Source organism: Natrix helvetica (assembly GCF_964273705.1).
Source record: "Natrix helvetica genome assembly, chromosome: 7".
Lineage (NCBI taxonomy): Eukaryota > Metazoa > Chordata > Lepidosauria > Squamata > Natricidae > Natrix > Natrix helvetica.
Genome location: NC_138558.1, coordinates 24,335,823 through 24,359,782, shown reverse-complemented (window position 1 = coordinate 24,359,782; position 23,960 = coordinate 24,335,823). Strand labels below are relative to the sequence as shown.

General features: G+C 34.1%; 1 protein-coding gene across 1 annotated transcript in view; it reads left to right on the top strand.

Annotated features, from left to right (window-relative positions):
* COL25A1 (collagen type XXV alpha 1 chain) overlaps positions 1 to 23,640 on the top strand; it is a gene marked incomplete at its 5' end in the record, with an annotated part of 298,043 nt that extends 274,403 nt beyond the window's left edge. The window contains 8 exons of the mRNA XM_081960325.1: positions 839 to 874; positions 1,936 to 1,989; positions 2,955 to 3,008; positions 5,820 to 5,846; positions 6,775 to 6,828; positions 12,719 to 12,805; positions 17,187 to 17,225; positions 18,189 to 23,640. Coding sequence (XP_081816451.1) covers positions 839 to 874; positions 1,936 to 1,989; positions 2,955 to 3,008; positions 5,820 to 5,846; positions 6,775 to 6,828; positions 12,719 to 12,805; positions 17,187 to 17,225; positions 18,189 to 18,221 — 384 coding nt within the window. The 3' untranslated portion in view covers positions 18,222 to 23,640. The remainder of the gene's footprint in view (positions 1 to 838; positions 875 to 1,935; positions 1,990 to 2,954; positions 3,009 to 5,819; positions 5,847 to 6,774; positions 6,829 to 12,718; positions 12,806 to 17,186; positions 17,226 to 18,188) is intronic.
* Positions 23,641 to 23,960: the final 320 nt, after the last annotated feature.

Sequence of the window (23,960 nt, the reverse complement as noted above, 5' to 3'; positions counted from 1 at the left end):
TTCTAATAAAATTAATGGAAATATAATACATAACTTTGCTTGATCAAGGTGTGAAAATTCTCAAGGGTCACCATATACGTACATAAAGTCTACCAAATAAAGCTATCTGGCATCTTTAATTCACTTTGGTATGTGTCTGACAGCATTGCATTGATCTTGTTCATATAATATCCACAGGGATCATATAACTCTCAGCAATACCAAATTGAGGGTTGCAAATTTGACAGATATTTCAGACACGATGGCTAAACCTATTGAAATAATTGGCAAAATAGCTCTAATTTTAATATTCTTCCTATACTAAGCCTAACCACAAGTCATCATTATTCCAAAGCACTGAACTACCTTCTCTAGGAATTTATTACAGATGGTCATTCAGTAAAAAACATAAATATTTTATGGTTTTAAATCTGTTATTGTGGGACCATATATTTAATTTTTACTGCACTACTGCTTTCTTAGTGTTTTAGTTATGGTATGAAAATATACTTATATCTCTGTTTTGCTTGAGCATTTCTTACTAACTTTTAAATAAAGATGTGTTTATTAAAGATCAACAAACACTATAGCACGTGGACTTTGTAGCACTAACACATCTAAGGACTAATTCTGATCTCAAGCAATTCCATTACCGTTATATAGCCTCTAGTAAAATCATAAACTTGTTTTGTGTATAAATTTATAACTTATCTAATGCAGTAGTGTCATACTTATTCCTGTACACTGTTTAAGTTGTATATAAAAAAGAAGTTGTACATGTTTTTCACCACAGTTACTAATCTAATGTTCTTGTCATTTGTGCTATCCCTGTCATCTGTGCGTCCACTTAACTATACAGGGAGCATCTGGCTTAGATGGAAAGCCAGGAGCCCGGGTGAGTCCTTCCTGTTCCTATGTCCTTCTGCACTCCCAAATTGTTTCCCAGTGAACATATCAGCTGATTTACCACGTAGTGTTGTCTGCTTATGTTGCAGTAGAACTGACTAGGTTATTTATATACTGATATTTAGTGGGGGAGTTCTTGATAATGATACACTAGCAACCTTTGTAGTGATTACTTAGCAATATTGTATCCTAATTTCCCCCCAGAGGAAAATGCTGGATTCAACTAAATTTATAAACTTATATATATAACAGGTTATAGATTGATAGCCCATATGCTCATGTCCATGGCAAATGACGTGACATAACATCAAGCTACAATATAATTGTAGAAGTCACAGTTTAAAGAAGTCCACCTTTCTCTTTGTTCATTGATGTTAATCCAGCCACTGTAGCTTGGTTTAAAGAAAGACAAAACCCATGTTGGAAAATTGTTATTTGTTTTGGTGTTTGATATGGCTCCCCCCAACACCCATGAATTAGTATTCTCCCTATAGTTTCAGCAAAAAAAACCTTTCTAAAATTTGCAATGCCTGGGATAAGCAGCTTATTCATAAAGTTGGAAGATACTACATTTACCTCTTGAATTTTTCTGTCGTTTAAAACAAATTACTCCGTTTTCCAAGAGAGTGACAGAATAGTTTAGTTGCTCATAGAAAATGTCCTTTTTCAGTGTGTCACCTGTTCCAACTATCTTTGTGAGTCTTTTTTGTGAATTCAGCATGGGATTTTCTTGTGTTATCTCCCTTTGTTTAACCTTTTAACTCTTCCTAGAAAAAGATCCCTCTCCGTTTTAAATCTTACATAAATCTAAACAAGCACGTAAACATTCAAGAGATAGAAAGAAGCACCAGAGATCTTTAAGGGATACAAGCGGGATTTCTGAGTCTGCAAAAGCAACCAAGAGATTTGAAATTTCAACATCTAAACCATCATTCTAATCCATGTCCTCAATTGTTGACATCAAGCTTGATTCTGTATGAGTTCATTCAATATAAAGCTTAATTTAGGTATTCTCAAACTTTTTCAGATCATGTTTTATTACTCTTCTAGGGTATGGATGGTCCCGTTGGTCCACATGGCCCTGCAGGTCCAAAGGGAGACAGAGTGAGTCCATGTCTGAGATGTTCAAATATACCTTAATAATATTGTATATTTTTGTGTTCTGTTCAGATTATTTATTGAAATATGCAGTGGTTGCATTAATACAAAATAACCTGATTATTGAATTTTCCCATACTTTAGGGTTACACAATACTTACAGCGATAAACCAGCTAAAAACACTAGATTTTTACAACTTATCAAGACATACAAAGATGATTATCACGGTCATGATGGTGACAATGGTTACAAAAATCTACATTCCACCTAATATTATAATTCTTACACAAATGCAAAAACACCAGACTGTTTCCAAAGATGTTAATAGGAAACTGTTTTATTTGCTGCACAATTCAAGGCTGCATTTTTTTTTGTTTCAACGGAGAAAATGTTATTGTCGTTTTGGTGCTAAGAGCTCCCTCATCAGAAAGAGTTGTAGGCTAATAAAACATGTTTTGAATAATGTAAATACTTGAGGTTTTTATGATATTCATACAAAATCATACAAAAAGCAGCTTTGCCTTTAGAGATGAATAACAGGAAGTGAGCATAGACCTATCACTATCTATCTCTCGACTTACCTAAGGCTTCTTTTTAATAGCAATTTTATTAAAAATTACAGCCACAATAATAAAAAAACCTAATACAAACTAAAAAAGAAAAAAAAAGAAAAATAGGTGTAAAGAAGAAAAATAGATACAGAAGAGAAAGCAAAAATAAGAATATTGTAAAGAAAAAAGAAAAGAAATATATAGAGAAATGACTTTCCCTTCATCACAAGTATAAACAATTTTAATACCTTATCACCTTCTCTTAAAATACAATAAATGATTTCTTCTTCCAAAGAAATCCTTAAATGTCTTCTGAAAGCAAACATGGAGCTATTGTGAAGGGTAGAAATGAGTGAAACATATTGCATAATAAATTCTCTTTACTATATATGAGCAGCATTGACATTATTATATTTTAGGGTGAAAAAGGAATTGCAGGAGATCCTGGGCCCAGAGGACCATATGGTTTGCCTGTAAGTTATATGATTTTTCAGAAGTACAATATTTGTAAAACCCTTCATTAAATCTTGGTACATTTAATAACTGTTCATCACAAAGAAATGCAATTAGTTTAAATAGCACGTCATGCCTCATGAGACTACCCCCTTATTTCAGGTTTAGACAGATTCATCCTCTCAGCACACTTTGCAAAAACAATAAAGTAGGTTTGACATAAACAAAATAAGAAAAAACAATATTGAATATCAACTCTTTTGTATTGCTCCTGCTATTTTTATAATTTTATGAAGGTGTCCTTAGGCATCAAATTATACTAGTATGAATTTGTGTCCATAAAAGATTAGATTATTTTTTTAAAACCTTACACATCTCTCCAGAGGAAAGAGCAATCAGGTCTTAATTATGCAAACCATTTTATGCTGTTATGTTTTAATTTGCATTTGAAGCAAATTTGATAAGAGTTGTTTTGTTTTTTTAAATGTTACATAATTATGTTATTGTCTTGTTTCATTAAATGTCTTAGGAAAAGTATCTTTGCTCATCAAAGATTGCTATAAGTAACTGCCTTGAATATTGCAATATATTGGAAACAATTATTAAACTTTTCTAGCATTGCGGGTATTTATAATGTGCAGATATTAAATTGTATTTGATGTATATTTTATAAGAGGCATATTTATATGTAGTTATGTATAAATTGAGGAGACATCTCCATATCAGTATAATTTTAGGATAAATATTTTGACGTAGAAATATTTTCCTATAGGTTGAATACTAAAGAATCATGTATAATTTGAATTTGATGTTATTTATTTGAAAACATTAGAATGTTTGAAAGTAATTATTTTTGTGGGAAGTTTTAAAGATTGAAATGTACTTAATTCTTCTTTGTGCCATGCACAATATCATTTATTTAAACTGCAAATGAAACAATTTGTGTATAAACACACAAAGAGACTTAAGTAAAAAAATCATGCAATTTTTAGATGTGAAAACTGTGATATATAAAAAAGAATTGTATAAATTTATTTAACACATATTATTTTTAAAAAAATATCTAGTTTGACAGTATCAGATTAGAATAAATCAGTCTTATCCATTCCTCCATCAGATTTATTTATTTATTTCTATCTATCTATCTATCGTATTTTTGAACCACCCATCTTAGATAAATAGCTTTATTTAATATCATATCAATATATTTTTTGCAAATGGAAGAGCGTGAAATAAGTGCATATCCATTGACAGTGTCTGTCAACTAAGTACTGTATTCATTCAAAAGTAACCCAAACATGGTAGTAGTGGCTTACTGAAAATCACTATATGTTACGGAGGAATTTACTAAATTGAAGAATGGCCGTAGTTCCTTGGTAAAGCATGCAGCCAATTGAGGCAAAAAGATTTGTCTAAAAACCTGAAGAACGGCTGCCAAGCATTTTAGCCACTCAGATTAATATTAAGACTGCTAGCAGTGCTCTGGAAACATCTGTCTCAGATTTCAAACCACACTCCATTGCAATGACAATGGAAACATCTGTTCTTCTGCCAGCTTGCTTTGTGATTTCATAGTATTTTTTCAGCAATTCAGGTGACTGTTTCAGTAGAAATGTTTCAGTAAAAATATTTATTGAAAATAGTCATGAAGGATAATTCCCAACTTTTGAGCATTCTCTATCTCTCCATGTGTCATATAGGTAAATATTCATTCCTGCTAACTATTTTTTAAGTCAGGATACTCAGAAAATGTCCATCCTAACAGATCCTACAAGATGAGAAGACATGACTGAATAAAAGTGATCCTATTCATAATCAGCTCCCTCAGTTCATATTCTCCAGAAAACTAGACATTGCAGGAAGAGGGCTGTGTTAGCCTCTGGTAACAAAAAAAATCAGAATCAGATGGCACCTTTTAATAAATGTTATTAAAAGGTATAAGCTTTTGTGACCCTCTTAATAGCATTTGTTAGTTAGGAAAGGTTCTAACAGATTCCCAATTTATACAAAATTAGAGATCCTTGATTTGTACCTGAAGTCAAAGAATATTGTGAATTGTAAAAGAATGTTGATTAACATTATTTTAGACACTTCTGAGCTGTCTTGCAGTGGTTCTATTGCTACTAAAATGACTTGACCCAATAGTAGACATATTCAGAGGTTTCCCAGTGTTCTTTTTATGTGCGGTGATTGTTAGCAGATGCCCTTTAATTCTAAAGAGTTCTAGTATCCTAAGGATTAATAAGACAGATTCTACTCAAATGACATTTTGCCTCATTGAAACCTATTCTTGCAAAGTAACCTGAGTAGGAGTTCTAATGTAATAATCAACATACATATATTACATTCCCCGACATTTAAATTGCTTGATATTAATTGGTCATTGAATATGTTCAGTGCCATGGATTTTCACTCGTTTCCTTTCCTGTGCTCCATCAGAACTTGGAATAAGAGTTTGGAAGATTTTATTTTCATGTTTTGCTTTCCATGTTGTCTAAACTAACAAGCTGTTAACCTTGATTTGCCGAAATCTATCATAACTCACTATTTCATGCTATTTTGATTCAACAGAAGCATAATTAACAATAACAATAATAACCTAGGTGATACCTAAATATGTTCTCATGTTTAAGAGAGTAATCAGTATAAAAAGGGTAAATGCACTGTGTGTGATTGTTCTTCATTCAGAGAGCTTGTTCTTAAATCAGTTTTGGATTCAGAATTGTATTTTGTACACAGTGCATACCTGAATAATCCAGGCAAATATTTAAGCCCACTTAAGTTTTATTAGAGCCTGAAAGCTTAACAAAACTATTATGGTTATTTAATAGGGCAAAGATGGTGAACCGGGCCTTGATGTAAGTAATAATTGATCACCTATTTGTCTTTGTGGTAGGTAAACATTTGTTTCTAGTAAATAGTCGCATGCTTACAGCATGTTGAAGATTATCCCATTTCCTATGCACGACAATCATGCAGAGATTATACTCAACATTGTACTGCCGTTTGTCTTAAAATAATACTAGAGAAAATAATAATAATACCGCCATAAATAGTACCCCTAATGGTTTTGCAGCAATTGATGCTAACTAGAGCACGGATAAATGACCACGGAATGACAAATGTTCGTGCAATTCTGTATTGCTATAAGCATAATACTAAGTGCATCAAACCTTACAAATGCAGTCAGTGGTGCTCGAAAATGCAGCCACGTCAAAACATCAACACAAGGCAACTCCTATTTGCAGCAGCAGTTCTTCCAAGATTTGGGGTGTTTTAATCATGCTATCATAAACCACACAGTAAAAAAAAAAAAAAAAAAGCCTGCCACTGCATTCTAAAACAGCGAAAACATCATGGGAAGTTGTTCCCACAGGGAACTAGTTTTTCCAGGTTGCTACAGCATCTTTGATTGCACATGCTGACTGCAATTGAGTTATATCTTATCAGAATTAAATTAGAAGCTGCGGTTAGGTGTTCCAGTTTGTGCAAATTCTTTGGAACGGAGAGAAGTTAATTAGAATGCTGTTGCCCATTTGTTCAGTGCCACTAAACCTCTATGAAGCATTTGTCCTTGAACATTGCCACCACTAATTTGCATGTAGGAAAACAAGGGTAATTTTCTATCAATTCTTTTTTTAGTTTAAAACTATTCAATGCAGTATTCTTGGGAGTGGGGCTGCCGGGGTGCATCTCATATAGCTCTTCAGTTAAAAACAAAAAAACAAAAACCCCACATATCAATACACAGAAGCCAATAGAGATATTTGTGTTCATTTTTTATAGGGATTCCCTGGTCCACGTGGAGAAAAGGGTGATGTGGGAGAAAAGGGAGAAAAGGTGACCTCAATGCTATTCAACTGTTGTTTGATTACTTAGCTTAGTCAGTTGCTCTCTCGCTCTCTCTCCCAGACTTACAATTTGTCCCGTTAAGCTTTCTGCCTTTCTGCCTTCTGTGTGCCAAAAGGCCTATCGCTGCTTTGCTAGACAAAGTCATTTGTCAGAATGTGAAACTAAGCTTCCACCCACATCTAAAAAGATGTGCATATTCCACAGTGGGACAAAGGTTTTCTCCCCTCTAAGACTCCTTGCAGTCTGTGTTTGTTTATACTCTAGTTACTGCCAAGAGACATTGGAGTAGCCATAGGACAGGAGACCCTGGGCCAGAGTGACGGCTTTTGTAAATCGATATACTGGTAGGGCTACAAACTTCAATTAAATGTGCTCTGTATTTATACTTTGTAAGCACCTGGCTTTATTGCTGAGAAGATGAAAACCAAGCTAGGAGCACTTTGGACTAATTCCGGGCAAGTTAATTGCATCAGATTCCTACTGCAAGTGATAGCTAAACATTTAATTAAAGCACTTAGTCCTATTGAGACAGCTTCAATATGCTCGTCATTGGATTGTACTCACATGCAATCATTGAATTTTTACTAGAATATGCAGTGGAAGCTCTGAAATACATACACATATCCGGCCCATGCATGGACCGCTCTCTCCAGTTCTTTAGGTTTATTTTCACTGCGAGGCAAACTATGCACTGATACATACATACCAGTGGTGGGTTCCGCTCCGCTGAGGAAACATCTCCGTTCCCAGCCGAGCTGGTGGAGCGCAGGTAGGCGTCGTCGCTTCGCCAGGGGCGGGGCAAGACTGTACTTCCGGTTTTAGTGCCAGAAGGGAGCGCGCGAGCCAGGTGTAGCGCTGAAAGGGAGCGCGCGAGCCAGGTGGAGCGCTGAAAGGGAGCGCGCGAGCCAGGTGGAGCGCTGAAAGGGAGCGCGCGAGCCAGGTGGAGCGCTGAAAGGGAGCGCGCGAGCCAGGTGGAGCGCTGAAAGGGAGCGCGCGCGATCCGGTGCGATCCGGCAGGAACCCACCACTGATACATACCCAAACATTTATACATGTAAACGTCTTCATTTTTAGTTCAGTGGGTGATATTGAAGACATCCCAGCAGTTGAAAGATTTCCAATGTATTCTCCTTAGGTTTCTGGAAAATTCAAATGACTTTTGATTCTGAAATATCAAAAACAAGAAATGACAGGAATTCACATCAAACTGCTCAAAACAGGAGTCCAAATTGTCTGTAGGCTGGCTGTATCAGATTGCTAATAAGCAAAGAAAGAAGCTTGCAATAATACTTATTTCCCACGTTATAAAGATGAAAGACTGTCTTTATTATGGCAGGATATTACACTGCAGTCTATGCCCTTGAAGTGGCAGCTTCTTCTAGTCCCAATTGTAATGACCATGCATTAGGCATGATTTTTTTGCTGAAGAAAGCCTATATATTTGTATATTCCTCCTCACCAACCAGAATGGAAATCCATGTTCATAGAGCCTACATATATTCAATCTTATCGTGAGCCTTTCTTCCTTGACTCATCTGTTCCCAAAGCCTAGCCACAGAAGATGAAAGTCATCTTCTACTAGCCATAGAAGATAGAAGTCATACAACTTTGGATGTGATGTAAGCAGCATAACTGTTCCTTTTCAGTTGTGTAATTCATAAAAGAGTTGAAAGATCGAACAGAAGTCATTTTGTAAACAATAGTGTAATATTTCATTGGGCTTGGGCAGAAAATGAAACCTAAATTGGGAGATCTACTTTGAAATAGCCTGATGAGCGTCATACTAAATAAGCTTTGCTTAGGCTTATTTTGCTTATTCCCTCCTTTAGCTCATTTTCCAACGTTTTCGTGTTTTCCCTGTTGACTATGTTGGGGAAATCAATTCCCTGGAACAATTTCTAATTAACAGAATTGGGTGAAATATAACAGGGCTGCAGCACCACCTTCTGCAACAATGAAGTATAGCATGGAGAGCAGGGATTAAACTATGTCTGAATGGAAAAACTAAATTAGCCATGGTCAGTACCAGTCTCTGTCACTTTCTAGAAACTATTTGGTCCAACCTTAGCTTGGAAATGTACCTGTTCAATTTTTTTAAATTGTGCTTGCCAAACTGGTTTAGGACAAAGCAGTAATGCTTCCAAAGTATAGTATTTTTAGGAATAAAGAGAGTACAGCAGGGACATTCAGAGGGAAAAAATTAAGCGCGGTCAATTTTAATAATAATGGTAACCTGCATTCAGCTATTTTGTGAGTTTCTTCCAATTTACTTTGATATACAAATGTATGTTTCTATGAAAAATCATAAACATAACTGCATAAACATAACTCTATCAAACATACTAGATTTAGATGTGAATAAGAAGTGAATGAAAAAAGACACTTCTTATAATAACTAATGGGCTATTCACACTTTACTTGTACTGTGTCACAGATTAGACCAGTGTTTTTCAAACTTTTTCCTTCATTAGCCAAAACCGCTTATCAAAAAGTCCTTGTTACTTTTTATCTGAAAAACCTTATTTAAATGTTCCTGTCATGATTGGGTAATGCTTCATCAGTCATTTCCAGATTTGGAAAGCACTAGAGTAGACACTAAACCCCAGACTGCTGTGTGCCTCCTACCTGTGTGGTTAATTATCGATTCAGTGTAATGTGCAAATATTAAGGCAATTTAGGCAGCCAGAATTTTAACTTAAATGTCAGTAAGCATAGTATGCGATCATAACCGCAGAGTCACTTGCTTCAGAGATAATTGGAAGATCTCCAAAATCAGCTTGAGAAAAATAAGATGCAGCCCTTAGACTAACAAAATGTTTCTTTGAAGGCTAAACTAAATGCTTACATGTTTAAAGAACATGAACAGCAGTTTGAGTTTTGAGAACTAGGATATCAATCCTGAAAGAATAGTATTGCATCATAGTACACAACATCATTGCTTGGTGTTTGTTTTTCCAGGACATCATTTATTTGCTGGATGAGTTAATTGTAAAAGAACGCCGGGCTGGCTCAGTCAGTTCAAAATTTGTCTTGTGGAATCAATTGTGCCAAAGTGCAAAATGAAATTGCTTACGGAACTAAATAATTACCCCTAGATATTCTAGATGCAAACAGGGAACTAATGTTTAAACTAATTTTTTCCCTTAAAATGTATGAATATGGTAATTTAGTATACTATTTAAAACTTATAAACATTAGGTCTAATTCTAAATCTTGTATCAATAAAAATGTTCCACATAATTATTCTCTGTCAAATTCAAAAAGCCCGGGAAGCCATATTTTTGCATAAGCAAGATTAAAAGGCCCAATTTATTTTCCATGTATTGTTCTCTCAAGTTACTCTAATCTATTTTTGTTGGCTCTTTTGATTCATGGTTTGATCAGAATCTGCAATAAGGGTTTGTTTATTTTCCTGAAATAAACTTTTGTTTCTATTTGCTGATACATCTTTATTCATCCATGCCTCCTCTCCAGCTCAAAGTGGCATACAAAGCACTCTTTTGTCTGATTTTTCCCTGGGTTCATTTGTAACTCATATGTGGAGAAATGACTTTTTAATGTAGAATTTAAATTATCAATATTAAAGATAAAGTCTGTCAGGTTGATCTAAATGGAAATGCAGTGTTTCATAGTTAATTTCTTTGACTTATAGTTTCTGAGATATCTTCAATTGTTCAGTTACTACTAAGAGGTCCCCTCACCATTTTAAAGTTCATTATATTTTGGCCTACTCCTGAAACTGATGAATAAATATTAGTTGTAGGATATAATACAGTATATCTCTCCATGAAACTGTGTTTGACACTCATTAGATGTTTTGTCTTATGCCATAGTACATTGTGCATTTTGTGCAATTTCACTTTTTAAAGATGTTAGCATAATAATTGTATATGTTAATTTAAAGTGAGGTTCTAATTTTGGAGGGGGGATTCATTGACTGACTTTAAGAATGCACTGTTTTAGGCACTGAAGTGTTAAATATTACATCATGACAAAGCAATTGTTCTAAATATTTATTTTCTGCTGTAAATGGATGCATATTTTTGTTTTGAAAATGAGTGATTGTTTATTCCTTATACACCATCCTAATCTTCTCTGCCTTTCCAGAGGTGCATTTCTCCCTTCTCCTCTTACCTTGTTTCCTTAAAATTCATCTGGTCTTTTTTACCCTTTTCCTTGCAAATTAAATCCTTCCTTCAGCTTAGACCTTGACAATCATTCCTTAGTTCTGCGGTACTAACTGTCTTTCTGCTGTATCTCCATTACACTAATATTCTTAATTTGTGTGTGTCTATGTGTTTAAATAGAGTCACTTTTGGTTTCATTAAGAACTGTGAGCCTGAAACTCATTTACCATTGTAACTGATCAGGTGTGGAAACAATTCTAAATTAGTTGTCAAAAGTGTCCTCCATTGCCTTCTGATAAAGTCATTTTTCTCAGGTAGCTGTACTTGTCTCCAGGTATTGCATTTGCGTAGTGAAATCTGTTTACAGAAATCTCTCAAGTTAAGTCTCAAACTAAACATGGCATATTTTCTTTGAAAGAATGCCTATTTTCAGACCAAAAAAGTTTCTAATTTAGGGACATGAACATTTTAATCCAGGAAGGATGCCAATAAATGTACATTAGAATATAGACCTCTAATGTGAAAACGCATCAGAATACTAGATTGAGATACCTGGGTGTTCAGAATCCTTTTGCAGGTTTGGACAAGGAATTTGAACTTTATCACTTAATTTTCTTCATTGGCTTCTCCAACCCAATGCCTTTCAGTTGTGTTAAACAGTTGTGTTTATTTTCTATTATGGTTCTATTTGCAGGGCTGTCAAACTCATGGCCCGTGGGCCGGATCGTCATGCCCTGGGCACACCCATGCCCACGTGACGCCAAGAGTTTGACACCCCTGTATTAGTGGAAAGCAGATCCCTAACACAAGCCCTTTACCTGAATATTTTAAAAAGGAATTATCCGAACATCTTAACATTCTGTTAAGATCTTAATAGAATTCCTAAAGAAAAATCAAGTGGCACAACTTGCAACAAACTGAATACATTCAAATTTGACCCTTTAAGTCCAACTTTTTTTCTTATTGTGAACCCAACTCTGAGATTCTAACAGTGCATCCAGCTTAGAACACTGAAAATGATGTAACTTTTTTGCAATCTTACCGGGCTATCTGTCTTCCGCGAAATAAACCTCATCACCAGATTGGAAAAAGCTGATCTAGCTCTAAAACTGATGCCTTCGGTGTACTGTATATTGAGATTATTCTGAACTGGGATTGTGCCCAGGTGCACAGATGTTTCAGGGATATTGAGAGACACTTGTGTTTTTAATGTTGTACGCCGCCCTGAGTCCTTTTGGAGAAGGGCGGCATATAAATCCAAATAAACCTAAACCTAAAAAGATAATTGTGCAAATAATAAGTAGAAGGTTCTTCCCCAATGAGATGTAAATCTATCTGAGGAAAACAGTGATCTCCTTACAAAAAAATCAAGCCCAGGAAAGCAGACCCAACACAACTTTTAGGAAAAGTATCACAAACCCTTGTTTTTTAATTGACTGGCAAGTTTAGTTCATCCCCTTAGGATGAAAAAATTCAACCTAATTCACAATTCCAAGTCCTGCTTTAGGATTCAAACTACCCGTCGTCATTGCATTAACGTAGAAGAGCAATATAACCAAACCGATGCAGTTAATGCTTCTGATCATCAAATAACTTATTTTTCTACCTAATGCATCCTGCAAACTAGCACACAGTGGTAAGTGTCCTTTCAGCCCTCCATTGGCTAACAAACAAAAACTTTTAAAAGAGATCTTTTTGATTCCCTGAAAAAGAATAAAACATGTGTTTTATCCAAACCATTGTGTCCACAGGGGGAAAAGGGAAAGAAAGGCAAAAAGGGGCCTAAAGGGGAGAAAGGAGAACAGGGTGCCCCTGGATTAGATGCACCTTGTCCATTGGTACGTCTCACTCATCTCTTGGAAATGTCTCCTCTTACAGTAGATAATATCGCAAAATGTCATACTGCAGAGAGGAGCAAGCTACAGTTTGAGCAAAGTTGTTCTTCATTTAAAGACTTAATGCACTTTAAACATGATCATGATCTGGCCTGTTTCCATGTAAAATATCCGTTGAAGTTTTTCAAATTGTGATTAATGGAAGAGTCTTCCATAATTTGTGGTGCAATGGCTCATGTGCAACCTCATGTTTGCCATGTAGATCATGTGTTCAACTACAGATCTAAGAAGGGAAGGACCCACATTCTTCTGTGGTCCTCCTCTGGTCAGCTTGCTCCTCTTTTTTTCTATTTGCTTGTTCCAGCAAAGTTGATGTAAAAGACATTTCTTAGTAACGTTGCAAGTTAATCTTTACAAACAGGGATTCCGTGGAATTAAGGGGGAAAAAGGGGAGCCAGGCCAGCCTGGTCTGGATGGGCTGGATGCCCCTTGCCAATTGGTACAGTATTGTTCTTTCCTTCCAACCCTGCATGTGAATCCTATATTTCTAATCAGCTGTTTCCAATGTAAAGTTCACAGTAACCAGACTTTACATTATATGTGCCCATACATGCATGTGCATGATCAAAGTGGCCTGCCTTGGTGATGATAACGTATCCAGAGATCACTCCACCTCTCAACATCAGCAGTATAATACTGGCAACTCATATTTACATTGCACAGTGGCTCTGAAGTTATTGTACTCCAACATCTTCAGTGAAATGCAATTTTCTGTTTAAGATAGTTGTCTTTCTCACTATCCTTCCCATCACCAATAAAACATGTTCTGCCATACTTAATATGAATGAAAATGCCCTCTTTGCTGATACAGAATAGATCCACAGTATCCCATGACCGAACTACTGACATCACACATCGCATTAATACTTGCCCCTCCCATAAGTGTGGATTTCATCTGACCTCACTCATAAATGGGTTTTATGATTTTTAATCATAGCTATATTTGCATGTTCTTTATTTTCAAAAAGATGGCACTGGAGTAATGAAGTATATACTTCCAATAGAAGAGAACTTCCTCAGGGTTAAACTGTGGAGCCTTTAGTGCTCCCTGAGTTTGGTTGTTTACTTGCAGACATTTTATTATCCAACTAGATAACATAAGCATGCTAGTAAGTGTAGGGTTTGTTCTCATTTCCCACCATCAGTGAGAAGCTAAGCTATTGAATATAAACAAGGAAGAATCCGTTCACTTACTATCACTGATTATGTAATGAAATGTCTGCAAGCAAACATCCAAGCTCAGGAACCACCAAGGACTCCAGAGTATACGTACCTAAGAAAAGAAGGGAAATTCTCATTCAAAGCACATAACTGTATAACCAGGGATACTTTTCTGGGTATGGCTTCACTGGGAATCCATACATCTCAAGCAAAACAATCTCTCTTATGTATCTATTCCTATTAGCTTTTTACAGGATGGGCACGAACAGCCAACCTAGGCAAGGAACTCTTAATTGCCCACACGCTAATCCTTTGACAACCTCTGGGGTTCCTGTTCCTGATATTCCATTTATTTGCTTTGACTATCATCTATTCTCATTAAGCCAATGAGGAAATTGAGAACTTGGTTTGCTATTTGCTTTTGGGCAAGTGTATAGAAGGAAGCCAAAAGAGTGAGTGAACAAGTGGAAGGTATGACCTGGAGTTAGCATTATCTCCATGCTTGACCTTCTGCTGATCTAATAGATAGATGACAGGGAGACAGGCCCACTGTGTGTTTAAGGATCAATGCAAACAGTTCCAAAGAGTGCAGAATTTATCTACAGCAATGGAGGGGAATGATATAATGCATTACAATAGGCAGTTTAACTGGAATGCTCAATTTAGCTTTTGTTCTGCAATTTCTGGATTAGGTTTATACTTAGTTATGGGACACACCAACTAAAGGATACATTGAGCACAAAATTGTTCAGATTAGGTTATAAATTCTCTTACATAGAATTATATAGTTATGTAGGTTATTTTAATAGGGGAATGTTCTTGAATAGATTTATCTGTCTGCTATTCCCATGATCATGCCTACTAGAGATTGCAATGTTACGTTCACTTCAAAATAAGCTTTATAAATCCTTCATAAGGAATTAATGGCCTGCAGCCCAAAGCACTTATTGTCTGTTTCTTAAATGTTTCCAGCATAACAGTCTTTCCTTTGGATCTTAATTTCCCACAATACATACAACAGTCCCCTACTCTTTGTTAGCATGACTTCAAGCACCTACCTATACTAAAATTCTACTTGTTGATCCTTTTCCCTTGTACCAATCTGGCAAACATTTCAATATTATGAAAATATGTTTTTTTTAAAAAATCATCATCTACACATTTCTAGAAAATGCCAAAAACATTTAAAAAGGGTAGCTATATTTGATCTGCATGTTTTGATACTGTGTGTATAGTTTAAGCACGATTCTCTAAAAATGAATGGAAAGATTTAGTGGATTTTTAAAAGCATATCTATAATCTAAATTGTCAGGAAAGCCTTTAAGTATAAAGTCCATGTTTTATTTTGTTTATCATTGTTTAACAATAACTTATTGTTATATAGTTGATTGCAAATAAATAAAGCATGCCTTCATAATTCTTAAACGTATATTTGACAGTATAGTATTGGTTCTGTCTGGAAATCAGTGAAAACTGTCCTCAGTCTAAGGCACCTGTTAGCAACCTTTTGCTTAGCTGTTTTTGATGTTTATTCAAGGTTTCCCCCCTCTTCTACTCAGTCATGTCCAATTTTTGAAGATTGCCTGGACAAATCTCTGCAAGATTTGCAAAGGTTTTTCAGAAGTGGTTTACCATTGCCTCCTTCTTAGGGCTGAGAGAAAGTAACTGGTCTAAGGTCATACACCTGACTCTGTGCCTGAGGCAGCACTAGAACTTACTCTCTCCTCACTAGAACTCACAACTCTCCTAGTTTCTAACCTGATGCCATAACCACTACTCCAAACTGTCTCTCTTTATTCACATTATCAAATGATAAACTAAGGAGGTGAAATTTATCCTAACATTAAACTAAATGTTCTACTAGACATTACAAGTATGTTTCATTTTCTTATAATTTTCAAGCAAATACTGTAACATAAAGCCTCTCCCTATATTCAGACAGTGATCCTAAGTAATCTAATAACCTTACCCACAACCTTACCAATGAGAAATACATAATTATCAGAATCGAAATTCTTAGATTTAATAGTACCTGATAACATACTACAGTATCTTATAATTGGGATAACATTTGGCCTCTTATCCTTCAGAACAAAGATATGTTATTGTTTGCAATTATTGCACAAATACCTTATGTTGACTCAGCCTGATATAATTGATCTGAAGTTAATAGGAATAAAGTCTATCTATTTAAAATCAGAATACAGTTAAGACAATAGAACTAAACTTATTTGAACAAAATTTCTGATTCTAGTCAAAGATAACCATAGATTTAACTGATAGCAACTTAAAATTAAGGTATTAATCTTAATTATTAACAATATCCAGTGTTGTTAAAACAACAAAGAAACAAAGTAGTCCACAGGCCCCTTCTTACCTACTAGCAAACTTTGTAGAATAGTTTCCCAAGTAGGAAATAGATGGCTTTTAGCATTCATAAGAACCTAAACATTTACTTTATAAATGTAAATCCAATCAAGTTAACCAGATACAATAGATTAATGCTTCTATATTAGCTTAATAATGTATATCAGCATCAGTTATGGACATTACCTTTTCATAATTTCTGAGAAGTTATATTTATTTTGTTTTCTTTCATATACTTTTAATTTCAAACATTGCACATTGAAAATGTGCCGTCATGTTTGAGTGTAGCTAAATTATATTATTTTGGGAAAGTAATTCCAGTGCATTCCAGACAGAAACGATACTTGCTTATGAAATGTTGTTTCGGTTATTTTATATTTTCCCAAGTCTATCTAATTTTCTTGAGAAGGACTAACTAATCCTACTCAAAACCAAAAGATCTATAACATGCTTGGGGTTATAAATGTCATCCATTATCACTATTATATATGGATCAAAGCCATAAATATGTTTGCATGGAATAAGGCATTTGTTAACGTATGGTGTTCCTCTGAATTGATTTCAACTATTTGTACAGTCGTATGGTTGCAGTTAATTGTTCTTCTGCAAGCATGGGGAAGTTATTATTATATGATTATATACATAAGAATTTCAAAAATTGCCATGTACTACATCTGTTATATTGTTTGAATTTTGCTCATTTTCCTAAATACAATTGAGGCATGAAATGATGTTAGCACTGGTGCAGTGTATTATCAAACTTAACAGTATGCTTTAATTTTCCTTATTCGAACAGGGGCCAGATGGGTTACCAATGCCTGGTTGCTGGCAAAAGGTGAGATCACTCAAATACTTTTCTGCTTACCATTTTAATCTCTCAATATTATACACCATCAAGCATCAGTAGGCAAAATGACATCTGTCAACCCAAGGAAAGAATATAAACAAATGAAGAAAAAAGAAGTGCTAATATCCCTTTACTAACCAGTTTTCAGTACTGCGGCAGGAAGAAGGGGAAAACAACCTCTCTCCCTTCTTCCACTCCTATAAGCTGAGAGTATTTTACTCTGTGGGAAGAACTCCACTTTATCCAGCTTAGTATTATTTGTACAGTTGAAACATATATTTGAATACTACTAATATTGCTAAAATGTTTTTCTTTGTTTCTTTGCAGTGATGAATCTAACTTTGCAAGCATGAAGTTGTGTATATAATACATCACCTCCAGTATTTATAATTGAAAATGGAAGCATTGGTTTTACAAGTTTGAAATATGTTTACATAGCACTGCTTCTATTTGTTTGTAGTAGTCATGTGTATATATGGCTGCAATCTGGCAAATATAAACTGTGCAATAAATGTACAGAATCCAAATATTCTGTCTACAGAGCTAATCCCAATAGAGTGATCATTCATAGACATTTGAATTGTTTCTGTAGTTTTCCTTTTTTACATTTTGGGATTTTTTTTTTTTACTTTTATTTTTTTGGTTGCAATCTTATTTTATTTGGCTTGTGGATAAGCGTGGAGAAGAAGTGCCATGAATGAGGTTACATTAATTTGTGACCACAAGTGAACTTGATAATAGATTGCCATTGGAATATAATGATTCTGTTGCTGTGTTCACCTTCATAAACTCTATCACTTTCCATTTCCCCAAACTTGCTTGAGCAAAAGCATGATTTGTGTGCTAAAACAGCTTGTTGTGCTACAATGGTTGCTTGCTGTCATATGCTACAATGGCTGCTTGCTGCCAATTTCACCTGACACGTTGAATTGTTCTTTCTATCATCTCAAGGGAGTCACACCATGGCTTATTGCAAAAAAATGATACAAGGAGGTTAAGACAAAGCTCTTGAATTTGGAGGGAACTTCAGTTCCTTCTGGTGAATGGCCTTCAGTCTTCTGGGTTATGAAACCATCTTTGGGAAAAAGAAGGATGATACCTGTTCATCAGCCTCTGTTTGCTTGCATTGCTCACAGTCAAGAAGCATGGATTTCCACACATGTTGGATAGTTTTACCAAGAATGAAAGAAGATGAAGATCATGCTTTATGAGTAAGATGATAGAGTTGCAGAGACATCAAATGGAACATTCAATGATAGGTCTTAGTATCAACTGGTGGACAATGTAATATTAAAAGACTGCTACAATATGTGTTTCACATGTTGTATTTTCAAGATGATAGAGGAAGTGCTTTGACAAAGATCACCATAAAATGCCTTCCTCTCATATAATGAAATGCAGTTGACTTTTCATGGTTTGCCATTTGGATTTTAGAAATTCCTATGCAATGGCATATGCGCGTTCGGGCTTGGAGAATATATTTAATTATAATTGATCAATGGTTAAGCAAATAGCCTCTTTGCTTTCATGCTTATAGACATTCACGTTTTGAAGAACATATTTGTGTTTAATTTTTTTCAGCATTTTTTTAGACATATATAAGGTCTTCTCCAAAAGTAAAGTTCTTTTTTTTAAACTTGTTCACCTATTCATTTTTTAAAAAATTATACTACATCACTGCTGGGGTTCCAGGACCCAAATAGTATGGAATTGGTAGGAGCTACAGTGTAGGCTACTTTGTATCTCAAATATATTGCTATTTTCATCTTAATTTTTTAAAAATATTTCATGTTTCTGTTTTGAATCCTTCTATTTAATATGTTTATATTTAAGCTTATATTCTAATGTATGCTTGAAGGCATTCTAAGAAACTAATTAATGTTGCTAATTATTTTGCTGGGGGAGGAAGAAATACTGTTATTGTTCATATGGTCATTACATTTAATGAATGTTCTGTAACTTTTTAAAGGTCTGACCAAATAAGAAATTCCATACACTTTCAAAAAAAGTCAGTGGGATATTTTAAAACTAGATTAACAAATAAACATCAATTGCTGAAAAAAGTCATTGTTATCAGCTGGTAATTGGAATTATATTTATCACCGTACCAAATATTAGTTAAATCTCAGTACTATTTTTTACCCTTAATATATCCCTTACTTCCTTTTTTAAATTTAATTTTTCATTTACAGATCATTTGTGCACTACCCAGAATCTACTGGCGATGAGTGGCCAATAAATATAAATAATAATTAATAAAACAATATATGTATAGCATTTTCTATTGGTTTTTTTAAAACTAAGGATTTTTTCCTCAATATTGAAGCTTTCATGTTAATATTTTAGCAAGTGTTTCAGTGTTTCAGTCATAACCTCTCAACAGTAAAGGAAAAAAGATTTAGTGCTCAGGAAATTCAGAGAAATGAATGCCTGCTTTTAATAAATATTTTCTTGTAGTTTTATTATATTTTTTATCAAAAGTTGTCCTGTCTGCATGGAAAGGTAGAATTGAAAATTTTGAAATGCAAAAATAGGAAAAATTAGTCTGTGTATGCATGTATAATTGCGTACACACACATAAATACACGCATTTCAGTATACATTAACAGATACTTTCTCCATGTAATGTAGATCATTTGTTTGAAAGATAGAAACTCTTTTCTCTTTTTGCATAGAATATTCCTTCTCAAACATTTTCCCAAATCTACTCTAAAGTCGTCCAATTATCCAAGAAAAAAAGTATGTCTGTGGAGCTAATGGTAGTGAGAGAAACAATTACCTCCATTTTTTCTGGTTGATGGATAATGTTGAATTCCATGCATAGACTTCCTGTATATTAATCTTTGTTAGGTGTGTAACATCAGGACCATACATAAAGTTCCAATTAAACTGATTTATTACTGCTCATTCCTATTGCACAGGAGCTCAACAAATGGTTAGTATTATTTTGTCATTAGAGTCAACTGAATTCAAGAGAGATTGGATTTACCATAGTTTGTATGTGGATACATAGAAACTATAAGCTTGTTCTTCTTTTGGCTCTGCCACTCCTTTTCCTACAATCTTTTATGCATTTCTCTGTAATGTAAACTATTTCTTACTCTATCTTCTCAAACTATTCATTTAAGTTCAGATCTATTCATTTAAGTTTAGATCTATTCATTTAAGTTTAGATCTGATCAGATATTACTCATATGTAAGCATAATACACAAACCCTGGACTGTACATTCCCAACAAATTATTTATGAGGATCATTACAGTCTGAATGGCCACAGTAAAAATAAACTTAGGTGCCATTTACAAATTATTTTTTAAGTTCTTTTTCCTCCACTTCATAGGAGTTTACATATAAAATAAAATGCCTGGGACTGTGAGTGTTCCTTATATTCTTCTCATTAAACATTACCTTTCTTTTTATGTTTGTAAAGCTGGTAATACTAGCTCTATGAATACAAGATGAGGAAGCAGAATAGTTGGGCTACATGGAAATATCAAACCTGTGGCTTTACCCTATGGCTAAGCATACTAATCAAAAATAGAAAATGGTTGTGGAGATCCCTTCAGAAAATCAGGCCTTTGACCCTGGTTTGTTTGTTAGTTTATTTTTCAGTTGATATTTAAATGAGTTAATGATAGGATATCAATCACTAAGTTTAGAGTGAAATTGTACACTTACAAATGTTTATCAATCTGTGTGCAGGTTGATGGAAAAGAAACTAGTCTGTACCGAAATTAACAATATATGGACTGAGAATATAAGCATGTAGCCATAAATTAACAGAAGCAGCAATTTGTCTTATAACTGCTGTAATTTTCCAGCTATAGCAATCATTGCAAATGCTTGCTGATTTAAAAAAAAACACTTGCTGTTTCAGGCTATTCATAGATTAATTTTTACTTATATTGTTAAAATCAGTTCCATTATATTGATACCATTGTGCTAACTCTACATGCTAATCTGACTAGTTAGATTTTGAAGAGAAGTAAAAGGAGATAACACAATGGTGCCTGGTTCCTAAAAATGCCTGTTAAAAACAAAAATGTGCTTAGTCTGGCTGTGTAGTTGTTTTCTGAAGATTTGTAGTGCCTTTATGTTGATATTTAAGAATTAGTTTGGTGCTAAAATGTTTTCTATTCTTTTTGCAAAGCTCCTCCAAATCAATCACTTATGCTAATATATTACAGTTTAAATTGCATTTTTTCTCTTTTGTTTTTTAACTTGCAAAATTTTGTCTTACAATGATACAGATTTTTGTTGCCTATTTTTGTTTTTATATCCTGACTGGAGACAATATATATTTGTTTACTTCCCATTTCTAATTTTCCTAATTACTTTATTTTTGGAAGTTTTCCCTCCCAGCAACATTTATTGGGTAGTGTTTTTCAGAGGTACAAAGAAATAACATATTTTTGATTAATCTTTCCTGAAATCCCGTAAGGTGTTTTGTTTCATTTTCAGGTCCACAAAACGAAGTATTATGTGTAGAAGATATAATAGTAAGGATAAAGTGTCAACCATAGCTCATAATATCCAAAGCTAAATATTTCCTTTCCTGATTTTATCTCATTGCTAATTTAGAAAAACAGACTAATATATTGCTCTCCACTATATAAATAAAAAACATAGCAATATAAATATCAATCTTACCAAGTATACCAAAATCTCTACCAGCAACTTGTTTAATGTATTCAGTTAAATAGGATGATAAGAAGAGAAGTATATGTAATGTAGTGGACTTGCAGAGATATTCTCTTGTGATGAGGTTAATCACCTCAAGGAAACTTGGCCTATGTTCTGAAGTGATAGTATGTACTCTAATCTTTAATATTTATAAACTATTTAAAAGAGAAGCACTGAAAAAGGTAACTATCTGTTTACCTTTATCTGTGTCATTAAAAACTTGAATAATGTCCTCTCCAGACAGTATTACGTAGAGTGCTGAAAATCTGTTTGAATGCTTCACTTTTGCTGAAATAAAAAGTGCCAAAATATTTAAGACACTTTAAGAAATAGGCCAGAGACAATCTAGGAATGAAATTGGACATCCCTGGTGGCCAGTTGGAATGCCTGGATGGAAGCCTTGTTTTTATAGGATATTGGTAGCCATAAGAATATGTTATTCGATGTGTTTGTATAACAGAACTGTTTTGTATCATAATTTTAAGTGGAAATGGAATAACGGACATCTTCAGATATGTAAGGTTAAGATTATACATTTTTTGCAAGCCTCCTAATTATCATTACTATTTTATTATGTGATTTTAGCTGTACATCTGTATCTTTTGTCTATTAATGATTTACAATTTTCATACAATAAGCTATACTGTACCTTAGAAAAAATACAGATTATGAGAAGTTAGCAGGCATTCTTTGTTCTGGAATGTCAGCTATTAATATTGTTATTAAGTTATTATTTTTCTTACCCTATATGGTAAGAGTCATATAGCAAAAACCCACCAAAACCTTTTGGATCATGGTGGCTTAAAACAACAACAACAACTAATAAATAAATGGTTCATTCATATTGATTTGAATGGTAAATTTGAAATGGTTTTTTTTTTCAGCCTATCTGAAGGCTGGCTAGATATAGAGAAATGTTTTCTCGGTACAGCCGTCTGAACATTAGACAAAGTTTTCAAAACAATTAAACAATGGACAGGCCGGAAAATTTATTTTTTAAATAATTACTGTTGAAAGGCATCTTTCTTTTTCTTCAGAGAATAGGGGCCTTATTCAGATCTTACTATATATGTTTAAATGAAAATTCAGCAGTTTCCATAAGTTATATTTGGTACTGGTGATATTTTAAAAACATTTCATTTGGGGTTGAATGTATGTTTTTTTTTAACATATTCTTAACGTTGTCCAAGTTTGTCCTGGACCACAATCTTGAAGAAGTGAAATGGAACAAATGGTCATCTCTAATGTTCATACAGGTCAATGGGCTTGTTCATTGCGGATATTATCCCGTTGTACATGTTGGGAAACTATAATAATTTACAACCTATTTTTAAAGGTGTATGTATCTGGTTTGGGGTTGGGTTGTTTTTGTTTATTTGTCTGCTTGTTTTGGAAAATATTGTATTTTATTTGCTTTTTTTACTTTTTTATAATGTATCTGTATGTGCAGGTATTTCCATATTTCATAATGATATCTGTTAAAAGCAGAAATCTGCCATTTGGGGGAAATTATTCCTACTAGGAAGAAATCATTAATACTGTAAGCCATTTCCATATCCCATTCTAGGTATAATATCATGGTTGAAAACAATATGTTTGTGCAAATAGTTTTAAGATTTAAGCCACCATTTTTATCTGATATGAATTTTCGTATTGTTGTAGCCTCTGGTTAAGAATTAAAGCAAGACTGAGCTTCATCAAATAGGATGGTTCATTTTCTTTTTTAAAAAAAATCTGGTTCTTTTTATGCTTATAAATGTTTTAATTGCTCCTGTTTTAGTTTTGTATTTGGTTTTTGTCCCAACTTTGTGAGAAGTTGAACTTCAGAATTATTTTTACACTATTTATGACTTATTTTCATAATGTAAAAAGTGTGTAATTATTAAACTCTTATCTCTGAGATTGGTTATCCATGTTGTAAACATTATTTGCTTGTCTTTGGTTGTAAAAATATGCAATACTTTAAAAAAAGTTTTCCTGAACTAGATTTCTTTGGTAGTCTCCTATGAAATGTATTAATCTGAAAGGTTTTTGACTTAAA